The sequence below is a fragment of the Balaenoptera ricei genome, chromosome 15 (assembly GCF_028023285.1).
Source record: "Balaenoptera ricei isolate mBalRic1 chromosome 15, mBalRic1.hap2, whole genome shotgun sequence".
NCBI classification, from domain to species: domain Eukaryota; kingdom Metazoa; phylum Chordata; class Mammalia; order Artiodactyla; family Balaenopteridae; genus Balaenoptera; species Balaenoptera ricei.
The window spans coordinates 10,237,885-10,249,925 of record NC_082653.1 but is presented as its reverse complement, the minus strand read 5'-3'; the positions used below and the strand labels follow the sequence as shown (position 1 = coordinate 10,249,925).

At 48.6% G+C, this 12,041-nt stretch overlaps 1 protein-coding gene across 2 annotated transcripts in view; it reads right to left on the bottom strand.

The window, feature by feature from the left end:
- The window catches only part of ATP9A (ATPase phospholipid transporting 9A (putative)), a 133,255-nt gene that overhangs the window by 23,631 nt on the left and 97,583 nt on the right, over window positions 1-12,041 (bottom strand). For both annotated transcript variants that reach the window (XM_059898514.1, XM_059898515.1), the window contains exons 16-19: window positions 7,640-7,732; window positions 6,352-6,435; window positions 4,812-4,982; window positions 3,184-3,282 (exon numbers count right to left, since the gene is read on the bottom strand). In XM_059898514.1, the coding sequence (XP_059754497.1) occupies window positions 3,184-3,282; window positions 4,812-4,982; window positions 6,352-6,435; window positions 7,640-7,732 (447 nt within the window). The remainder of the gene's footprint in view (window positions 1-3,183; window positions 3,283-4,811; window positions 4,983-6,351; window positions 6,436-7,639; window positions 7,733-12,041) is intronic.

Sequence of the window (12,041 nt, the reverse complement as noted above, 5' to 3'; positions counted from 1 at the left end):
TGGTCACCTAGTTTATGACAAAGCAGGCAAGAACATACAATGGAGAAAAGACAGCCTCTTCAATAAGTGGTGCTGGGAAAACTGGAGAGCTACATGTAAAAGAATGAAACTAGAACACTACCTAACACCATACACAAAAATAAACTCCAAATGGATTAAAGACCTAAATGTAAGACCAGACACTATAAAACTCTCAGAGGAAAACACAGGAAGAACACTCTTTGACATAAATCACAGCAAGATCTTTTTTGACCCACCTGCTAGAGTAATGAAAATAAAAACAAAACTAAACAAATTGGACCTAATGAAACTTCAAAGCTTTTGCACAGCAAAAGAAACCATAAACAAGATGAAAAGACAACCCTCAGAATGGGAGAAAATATTTGCAAATGAAACAACGGACAAAGGATTAATCTCCAAAATATACAAACAGCTCATGGAGCTCAATATCAAAAAAACAAACAATCCAATTAAAAAATGGGCAGAACACCTAAATAGACATTTCACCAAAGAAAACATACAGATGGTCAAGAGGCACATAAAAAGATGCTCAACATCACTAATTATTAGAGAAATGCAAATCAAAATTACAATGAGGTTATCACCTCACACAGGTCAGAATGGCCATTATCAAAAAATCTAGAATCAATAAATGCTGGAAACGGTGTGGTGAAAAGGGAACCCTCCTGCACTGTTGGTGGGAATGTAAATTGATACAACCACTATGGAGAACAGTATGGAAGTTCCTTAAGAAACTAAAAACAGAACTACCATACGACCCAGCAATCCCACTACTGGGCATATACCCTGAGAAAACCATAATTCAAAAAAAGACATGTACCACAATGTTCACTGCAGCATTATTTACAATAGCCAGGACATGGAACCAACCTAAATGTCCATCGACAGATGAATGGGTAAAGAAGATGTGGCACATATATACAATGAAATATTATTCAGCCATAAAAAAACTGAAATTGAGTTATTTGTAGTGAGGTGGACGGACCTAGAGTCTGTCATACAGAGTTAAGTCAGAAAGAGAAAAACAAATACCATATGCTAACACATATATATGGAATCTAAAAAAAAAAAAATGGTACTGATAAACCTAATGGCAGGGCAGGAATAAAGACGCAGACATAGAGAATGGACTTGAGGACACGGGGTGGGGAGGGGGAAGCTGGGGCGAAGTGAGAGAGTGGCATGGACATATATACGCTACCAAATGTAAAACAGACACCTAGTGGGAAGAAGCCGCATAGCACAGGGAGATCAGCTTGGTGCTTTGTGACCACCTAGAGGGGTGGGATAGGGAGGGTGGGAGGGAGACGCAAGAGGGAGGGGATAAGGGGATATATGTATGCATATAGCTGATTCACTTTGTTGTACAACAGAAACTAACACAGTATTGTGAAGCAATTATACTCCAATAAAGTTCTATTAAAAAATTAAAATAAAATAAATAAGCCACAAAGATATATTGTACAGCACAGGGAATATAGACAATATTTTATAACTATAAATGGAATATAACTTTTAAAAACTGTGAATCTGTGTTGCACACCTGAAATATATAATATTGTACATCAACTACACTTCAATAAAAAAATTTTTAATTAAAAAAATATATTTATTGTTGATTCATTAACACTAGACTAATGGCCAACAGGACCATAACTCATGCCTGGAGGAAGCTTATCTCCGGGAGGCTCATCACAGCCTTCCTGCGCTCAGGGATATGGTCAGTGCCCAGCTCTGTGCTGGGGGGCCATCTTAAACAGTGAAACTGCTAACAAATGAACCCACAAAAATGCAAAAAACGTGGCACTGAGTAGACCGAAAAGGACCCTTGCGTCCGTCTGAGAGCTGAGACAAGAAGGCAAAGCGGGCTTCCCTGGTGGTGCAGCGGTTAAGAATCTGCCTGCCCATGCAGGGGACACGGGTTCGAGCCCTGGTCAGGGAAGATCCCACATGCCGCGGAGCAACTAAGCCCGTGTGCCACAACTACTGAGCCTGCGCTCTAGAGCCCGCGAGCCACAACTACTGAAGCCGACGCACCTAGAGCCCGTGCTCCGCAACAAGAGAAGCCACCGCAATGAGAAGCCCGCGCACTGCGACAAAGAGTAGCCCCCGCTCGCCGCAACTAGAGAAAGCTCGCGCACAGCAACGAAGACCCAACGCAGCCAAAAATAAATCAATAAATAAATTAAAAAAAAAAAAAAAAAAAAAAGAAGGCAGAGCGTCGCCCCTCTCCACCTCAGCTAGGAACTCACTCGTCGGATGACTCAAATTTTCCACTGCTGTGCATGCATCCACATAGGGCTCTGAAAGCACCCCGAGTATTGATTTTCGGGTTACAAACAAGTTTTAGTGAGTGGGTGAATTTGCAAATACAGAATCCATGAACAATGAGGAGCCACTGTATCTGTCTACACGATGCTGGTCGTGCTAGTCCCGAAACTGCTGGATTTCATAAAGCTTCAACGGGCTATAGACCAAAGGCAGGGGTACAGGGGGAGACCCCCAAAACATCTAGAGTGCCTCCAGTTGTTTGGCTTGGTAGCTCTGATGACAGATAAGCAGGACCACCACATCTGCCCCGGAGGGGACCTAGTGCCCCTCCCAACTCCCAACTCAATAAGGCCAATCACAGTCCTTGGCTTCGAGCCCTGGAGCAGCTCCTCGTGCCCGCACTGTTCGGGCCAAGCGCTGGCCACCAGGGCAGGGAATTCTCATTTGCCACCCAACACGCCTCCTTCTAAAGGTTCCTCAAGGGTTTCCTTCAGGAGGGCAGACAGGCCAGTATCTGCGATCTGGAACTGATTTCCTACCCAAGGACTTGGCTTTGAAGCGTTCAGGGCAATCCCAGACTTGTACGAACAATCTCACATGTATGAGCTCATCTGCATCCTTCACGCTGCTCGTGCCTAACTCCCGTCAGCTCCTCAAAGGGACCACAGCCAGCACCGGGTTAAGAACACAGGTTAACACGGGGCGGTAACCAGGTGCTCCTGCACCACCACCGGCAGGAATCGTTTAGCCTCGCCTGGGTCATTCAGTGATCCCACCCAAACCAACGACGTGCGCTCCCGCCACCTCCCCCAGGGGTCCACGCGAGGCTATGAGGTTACAGGGCAAACGGCAGTATCACCCCACAAGGCCCCAGAGCAGAGAACGCTTTACCAGCCGAAAAACGTGGATGTCTTGGTTTCTGGTCACCAGATGTGCATTCTTTGCTGTGCATGTAGCTGTCTCCAGCTTGTCCCCCGTCAGCATCCAAACCTGAAATTACCGCATGGAAGGGGTCCCCTTGGTTAGCGTTTGAGGCTAGCCTGTCGCCTGTGTCAGCCGAGTTCCCAAACACATCGAGCTGAACTTGATACGTTCCATTTACCTCCTTGAGGCCTACTATGTCCCCAACGAACCACAGGAAAGGCCTCAGTTCAAGGGCTTCAAGACCTTGGGCGTCCGCCGCTGGTGGCAGCAAACGCTGGTGTGGCACTTTTGAAAAACTGGCCACATGCTGCAGTAGACGTCGTGAAGCTCAGCCTCTGCCCTCCTAATCCCCGTTCTGGAAATTTTTCTTAAAGCAATAAATAATCTCAAAGAAGGGGAAGGCTGTATAGACGAGGGGTCACTTCCATGTCCCACAGGAAACACTGATTTGTCACGTTCCATAGGGTCTTTCTACGCGGCCGGCTGCCCCCGAGCAAGCTCAGGGGGCTGAACCCTAACTAAAACGCCGACGGTAAATGTGCCAGGTTCTTCCTCGCCTCATATCTGAGCGCTGTGCGTCTCACTGCTGCGGGCTCAGAGAGGGCAGGTGACTTGCCCAAAGCCACAGAGCTAGTTCCTGTCCCGACCAGGCCCAGAACCCAGGTCTTCAGAGCGTAAACGGATGTGCTTCCTACCCTGCTGATTCACCCATTAACCCTCTGTTCTCTCTGCCCCCAGTGGGGAAGTGGGGTGGGGGCCTTAGAGTCGTCGGACAAAGGAAATCCTGGCAGCAGGGGAAGCGCAGGAAAGAAAATAACCACAAAGGTTCCCCCGAGTGTTTACCGTGCCAGGCACCTGTTAAGGACTGTGCATCGTTCCTTCGCAGTAACTTTATGAGGTGGGAAACGGAGGCCCAGGCCTCAACCTTCCTGCTGACATCGCCCCGCTCACGGGCACCCCTGCCAGATGCGGGCCCAAGGACGCAGCCTAGAGCTGCTCTGGGCAGAGGCAGGCAGCTTAACCTACGTATTTTCAGGAGCTTCTGGCCGGTGAGTCTGCTAATCCCTTGCTTGGGTCCGCTGAGAAGGAGCCCGCTCCCCAGACGCCCTCTACTGGCGTCTCCGCATTAAACTACTAGATATGTATTTTTTGGCCCCAAACAACAATGTAAATATGGCAGTTTGTTGGGGCAGATGGTCACTCTGTTGGGTGGTCATTCAGTTACCCAGACCAAAAGACAGATGGTTGGCTGGCCGGACACTCAACAAGAATATAACAAACACCGCAAATGCGCGGGGCACAGCTGGTCCTGAGAGCTGAGGAGATGCTCTCGGTCCTGTCTCCGTGGAGCCCGGCATGCAGAGGGGAGGCCGGCAGCAAAGGCGGACACACAAGACGTCTTCCAAAGCTGTCAAGGATGGGAGGGCTACAGGTCACTGTCCGAGCCCGGTTCCCTGTCACTACTTCCATCCTCGGCCCCCCCTCCCCCCATCTCTAATTTTCACCCTCCGCTGACGGGATCACTGGTCTAAGTCTGGAATTCACTGCCATGCGGCAACCTATTTCAGCAGTGGGTCCAGGTAGGCTCACCCTACCTTGATGCCGGCGTTCCTCAGGGTCTCCAGGGTGGGTCTCACGTCCGCCTGGAGCTGGTCCTCCACCCCTGTCAGGCACAGCAGCTCCATCTCCATCTCCAGGCTCTCAATCACTGTGGCCACTTTGAGGGAACGGTCGTGCACACTCAGCTTGGCCTGGACATAGCGGGCCTGGGACACACCAGGGGACACTGTCACCGCTTAGGATGGGGAGGTGCAAGGCGGACCAACTGGCAGTGGGAGCGTCTCATCCCCCCGCACAGGGCAGGGACCCCAGCACCTGGGTGAACCTCAAAGGGGTGAAACTGAGACCTCCAGCCTCCTTCCTAGTTCATCAGTCCAGACGCTGGAGCCGGACAGACCGGAGCTCCACCCTTTGCTCTATACTCACCTGCTGTGCAACTTCTAGCACGTCACTTAACTTCTCTGAGCCTCAATTGTTTTCCTCCCCGAAGAGGCAATAACAGCCCCAACCTCACTGGGTTTTTACAAGGATCAGTACAACTCAAGATCTCAAAAGACAGTAGGTTCTCCCCACACAGCATATGCTCTGTAACCAAGAACTCTTGACCACCAGGCTGTCTAAAGACAAAGTCTTACTTCCAAAGACCATCGACCCAACCCTTCTGTTTATCCCCTCTTTATGGTGTTAACAAAGATACAGCTGTCACAAAGCATATGCCTTTAAAATTGAAAGAAAGGTAGAATTTATCAGGGTTAGAACTCTCGTTAAATAAAACTTTACAAAGAACTCAAGCACATAAGAGAGACAGACCCAAGCATGGTTTCTCTGGGTGGAGCAGGACAAGGGCTGCAGAAGCCCTTCCCCCAACCTGGTCTCTCTCCCCTTCAGTCATGTGTAAATACGTTCATTCAGCTTTGTGCCAGGACTGGGGGTACAACAAGGACCCTCCCCTCAAGGAATCATGGGACACAATCCATGGGATGAGATGACAATTAACAAGACATATTGTTACTGGAAGCCTTGGCAGTGAAAGTCAAAGATCGAGTTCAAATCCAACATTTTTTACAGCTTAAAAAAACTAGAGCTCCAAGAAGGTTTACAATTTCAAATTTGAAGGTTTCATTTCAAATTTTTCAGAAGGTTTACAATGACTATCCTAAGTGTTGGGGTACAAGGGCAAACCAAACTGATAAAGTCTCTGCTCTCAAAAAGATTTTATTCCAGAAAGAAGCTATCAAAAAGAATGTGAAAATATATACATAAACAAAGTCATTACAGCTGGTGATAAATGCAATGAAGAAAGTTCAACAGGGTGACGATGGGGAGTGATGAGGTGGGGCTGCTTTAAATGGGGGATCCAGGAAGACTTCTCAGAGGAGGCGGCATTTGAGCTGAGACCCAAAGGAAGTGAGGGAGGGGGGCCTTGGAGCTCTGTGAGGGAGGAGAGTACTAGGCAGAGAGAAGAACCTGGTGTGCTCAGAAATGACGTCAGTCTGGCCAGAGCAGAATGAGGGAGGGGGAGATGGGGAGGTGGGTGGGGTTAAAAAGTAACAGAAAAGTCACAGAACCACTTACCTCAAAGTCTTGATACTGCTCCTCTGCTAGAGATTTCTTCGCCACCACAAGCACCCGCAGCCCTTCCCGGGCCATGTTTCCACACTGAAACGCAAACCCCGGTCAAAGGAGAGCCGCGCTAAGGGCTCTGTATCCCTGACTCTCTCTGGGGAGGGCTGGAGGCTGAAGTGGATGCCGCTTCCAAGGGGACAGTGCAATGGCAAATCAGAACGCTGCTTTCCCCTAAAGCAATCTCTCTCAGCAGACCTTCCAGAGGGGTCTCAAAATTTAAGTCAATGCAGTAAGATCTCAGAGACTAATCTGGATTTCTGGCTCGTTGGAAAAACTGAACCTCTGACAAGAGCACTTTCCCAAATGACCACAGCCAGTGATACTGAAAGGTGGCTGTTTCCACACGGTCCCACGAAACACAGCTGTCAAGTGAAGAATATTCCAACACGTTCAACGCACAAAGTGTGATGCTGGCAGGAAACACGTCCCGGCCCGTTTCATTCACCTGAGTTACCTGCCTGGCCCCTGTCAGCATTTGGGTTTGTTACTCACTAATTGGAAATTATGATATTACTGAACATAAAATGCGAATTCTGCACCTGGAGATGGGAGATGAAACAGAAATGGCCTGATAAGACTGGAGAGTTCCTTCCCTCCCTGCTGCAGCCAATTCCCATATCACAAACTGGGACAAGGCAGCCTGTGACAGGGCCCCACGATGCCCGCCTCCTGGTACCCACACCCTTGTATGTTCACCTGCCCTGAGTGTGCACTGGACCCAGTGCCTTGCTCCTAACAGACAGAATGTGGCAAAGTGAGGGGAGGTCACTTCCAAGAAGGTCACTTCTCTCTGTTTCATCTCTGTTCCCACGCTTGCTCTCTCGGATGAAGCCAGGACCACGCGTACGCTGCCTTATGGAGAGACCCACATGGCAAGGAACGTGGCTGCCTCCGGCCTAGAGGCACTGAGGAGCTGAATCCTGCTCATGACCACTAAGTGGGCTAGGAAGTGGGTCCTGCCCCAGCTGAGCCTTCAGATGAGACCCCAGCCTCAGGTGACCCCTTGACCAAAGCCTAAGAGACCCTGAGCTGAGGACCCAGCTAAGCTGTGCCTGGATTGCTGATTCGCAGAAACTGTAAGAAATAACACGCGTCCTCCTGAGCTGCTAAGTTTGGGGGTGATTTGTTACGTAGCCCCAGAAAACGCATGCAGGGACCCACCTCACTATTCCATGCAAGGGACAGACTCCAGGACACGCATCCGAGGCCCCGTTTCCACACCCCACGTCATGCTTACCTCTTCCTCCAGCCAGTCGTTGTACTGCACGATGCCAGCCATGACGACATCCGCTCCCTTCATGTAAAACGTAATCTCCCCAGTCGATTCATCCTAGAGGGGGGGCCGGGAGGAATGAACACCCAAGAGGAACACTTGCGTTCCGCGCCAGTGGCCGCTTCCCATGAGAGATGCTGCACAAAGTGTACTCAGTGGACGCCAGTGTTTTCTCACTTGGCCGAAGATGAAAAGTGAGAGGGGAGCCTCACTTTGGGGCAAAGGCCACAGAAAACAAGAAAACTCAAAGCATTTGGAAAATCATTAAATGATGAAAGCAAGATCAAAAGGATTGAAGAACTTTGTTTTTGCAGTTATTACTATTCTAACGGGAACGGACTGACCCTCACGCTGTAAGATAATTTTAAATTTATACGCGGGGCTGCCAGTATTGCCAAAACATGGTCTACCAGAAAGCGTTGGGAAGTAAGATAATTCTCGAGATCAGGGTTTCTCAGCCTTGGCACTGTGCATATTTGGGGCTGGAGAATTCTTTGTCGTGAGGGGGCTGGACTCTGCATTGCACCATCTCCTGCGGCATCCCTAGCCCGCTAGATGCCAGCAGCAATCCCCATGGTGACAACCAAAATGTCTCCAGACATTAACAAATGTCCCCCTGGGGGACACATTGCCTCAGTTGAGAGCTACTGCTCTAGACAATGTGGGACCCTTACGTCTACCTGAGGACTCAGCTAGAGAGCAAAGTACCCAGATTTTCAGTTCACACTGACCAGATTTTCTGGGGAGAGGGTGACATCACAGCACAGGCATCAGATGCTTAGACCCGGCAGCAGCTCCCAGCTGTGTGCACCTGGACAAGCTACTTCTTTTCTCTAGAACTCAGTTTCCTCCTCTGTAAAATCAGGATCCTAACAGCCCTTACCGTATAGCTTGCTGGGGCTTAAACGAGATCACCTGCATAGAGCAGGAAGCAAAGGGCCAACATCCACAGAGAACGCTCACCCAGTGTTATTATTCCTGTTGGGGTGACAGTCACTCCTCAAGACCCTCAGCCGCACTGTTTGTAGAAAACAAGGTTTAAGCCGGGGGTCTGAATGGGGGTGGTTTTGCCCCCAGGGGACTTCCGACAATGTCTGGACACATACTTGATTGTCTCAACTGGGAGGTGCTACTGGCATCTAGTGGGTGGAGACCAAGGATGCTGTTAACCGTAGTACAATGCACAGGGCAGTCGCCGCAACAGAGAATCATCCCGCCCCAAATGTCAATGGTGCTGAGGCTGAGAAACCCTGGCTTTAAGGAATGATGGTGAAATCGTCAATGCTTATCCCATGACTCTTTCCTCGCAGACCTGCATCACAGGGAGGCTGGAGGCAATGGAGGTGGGCAAGGCGAACTGACCACGGCCATCACCACCTTGTGCCTAAATTCTGCTACCCCAGGAAGCCCAGAATGCATGCCTGTAAGTTCTTCATCGAATAGGAAATAAGTACCCAAGGCCAAATCAGTGGTACAGTTTCATCTACTAAAGTAACTTCTGAATGCCTCTGATCACGGACAATCTTTTAGAACAACATGCTTACTCATAAAAGCACCCACAGGCCACGAACAGGCACCTGCACTTTAAAAGCATTAGAACTGCAGGCTGCTTCTTTGATGGATTGCATCTAGGCTTGCTTGTGACTCGGGCCAAAGATAGCCATGGGGTCTGAACATGAAAGCATCCGAGGTTTCTTTTTCCTTTCGCCTTCACCCAAATGCTGCTATGGGAAATAACGTCCCCCTCCCCAGCTTCCTCTACTCCAGAAGGGGCTCAAGAGAACTCGGACATCTTGTCCAATATAAATACCGTATCGACTGTCTCCTCCCGTTAGTCATTTCCTCCCACCGAGTTCATCACAAGGTTACTTCGTTCCCATATTATGGCAAGATTACGCTGTAAATTTACAGAGATCTGCCGGTTGTGTTGCATTGTTTTGGGGCCTCATCTTTTTCCACTGTGGTCTGACTCTGGCACCTGTTCAAAGGCCTCTTTTATTCAGACAGTGACAAGGATATGATCTATACCAATGATCCGACTTCAGCACGCCAAGGGGGAAGGGTGAGGGGAGGGCAGTGGAACATCTTGTAACACAACAGAAACAAAACTGGCGACAAAGAGACAAACACACAAGCCCCAACGAAACCGGCTTCTCTAACCTCACTGACCTTCTCAGAAGACAGATTCACACAAAGACCAGACCTTGCTTGGTGAGGGTAAGAAGACGCTGAACAGAACCGTCCACGAGCTCACACATGTTTAAGAGGGTTGGTGAGCCAGGTGAGAACAAAACTATTACTGTCAACAGTCATTAAACCAGGTTGAGAAGCATTTTATAACTGAGGGAAAACTTCCTCACATCAGGTAACTGGACAGTTACTTTCAAACAACAGACAGAAAAGATGGACACATTTAGAACAGAGTTTCTCAGCCCTGGCACGATGAACATTTGGGGCTGGAACATTCTTTGATATGAGGCTGTCCTGACCTCTATCCACTAGATGCCAGTGGCACCACCCTCCGAGCTGTAACAACCAAAAATGTCCCCATATGTGTCCCCATGTCCCCTGGGGGCAAGATGGCCCCAGGATGAGAATCACATCGTGAAAGGAGAACAGTGAGATTCGTGCTAAGTGGAGAGCTAGCTCCACAGCCCTGGGCATGGATTTGCACCCTGCAAAACCAAAGATAGAGAGGGAGACAGGTCAGAAAACAAAAATATTAGCAAAATAATATGCATCACATTAAAGACAGCCTAACAAAGATGGATGTGCACAGATTCATTGTTAGTAGTGAGAGATGGAAAACAACCTAAGTATCCAAGAAAGGAATATTTGATTAAATAATGCTACATTTTTTCAGCAAAACACCATGCACACATTAAAATCATAAAAATCAGGTTTTAATGATATGAGAACATTTTCACTATACCTATTGTTCAATGGAGGGGGTGGGAGTTTTACAAAGCTTTAGGTGGAGTTTGAAGCCAGTTTTATAAAATTGTGTGTGGCTATTTACACTCATTTATGCTTAGAGAAAAAACTGAAGGGAAATTCCCTGAAAAGGCAAGAGTGGTTGTCTTTGGGTGATGAAAATACAGATGAATGGTTCTGATCCCCTTCTATACATACTTATCTGTTCCGAATGCTGATTTTTTAAAAATATAATCTGGGAAGGGTGGAGTGCTATTGCAAAGTAATGATAGATTTGCCCACCCAACAGTATCCCATACTCCCAGACACAGATCCCGTTCTTGCTGTGGGAAGATACAGGGGTCACATCTCATAAAATATGACGCATGTCTGGGAATGATAGCCCTTTGCAACTAAAGGAAGGGTGACGCACTCAGCTCACTTATTCTAGAACGGCTGATATCGGGACTATTTGATGATGATTCAACCCTCAAATGACTCCAGCATAGTCCATGGCCCTAGAACTTGGAAAAATAAAGGCTGGAACAAAATAAAAGTAATTCCATAGTAGATAATGACTCTAATTCCCCAGGAAACACCCACCCACAGGATTCATGTGGCTGCTTCCAGGCCATGGATGTTCTTGACATCAGACATGCACTCAAGATACGGTTTAAAAGCCACGGGGCAGGCTAGGTGCAGACCAGTGGGAAAAGCAGCAGCTGCATGGGAGGAAAAGCCCCCATCCCACTCAAAAATTGCCAAGGATATATGTCTGGTAGAGTCTGAAGACTACTGGCATCAGGGACATAAAAATCCCTTAAAATGTGTCGTTCTCAAGACACATTCGTACTGTGTGTCACTGGACCATCAGTACTGCAGCTCACGGAGCTGCTTCTAACTTTTACCTGGAGAAACAGCCTCTTCAATGACTCCCACTTTCCCCACCTCCTGGTGTGTTCACACCCCTGGGTGATCCAGGCCCACCAAAGTGGTGGGCTGGACCCAGGGACCTGCTTCTAATAACAGAATAAGGCAAAAGTGAAGGGAGGTCGGTTCTGAGATGACGTGCCTTCTGTCTTGTTCACACTCTCACAGACTCACTTGGATGAAGCCAGCTGATGCGGGAGCTGGGGTGGAGAGGCCCGTGGAGCAGTGGATGAGGGTGGCCTCTGGCCATCAGCTGGTACAGAACTAAGGTCCTCAGCCCAACAGCTGCAAGGAACTGACTCTTGCTGACAACACTCATTTTACCTGGCAGTGAATCCTGCCCCGGCTGAACCTTGGAAGACTGCAGCCTATGAGAGATCCCAAGGCAGAGGGCCCAGCGAGGCTGCACCCGGACTCCTTGGCCCCCAGAAATTGTCAGATAACACTTCCTGTTGTTTTAAGCCATCACATGTGGGATAATCTGTCACAACGCCATACGTAATTAACACACTACCTCAACATT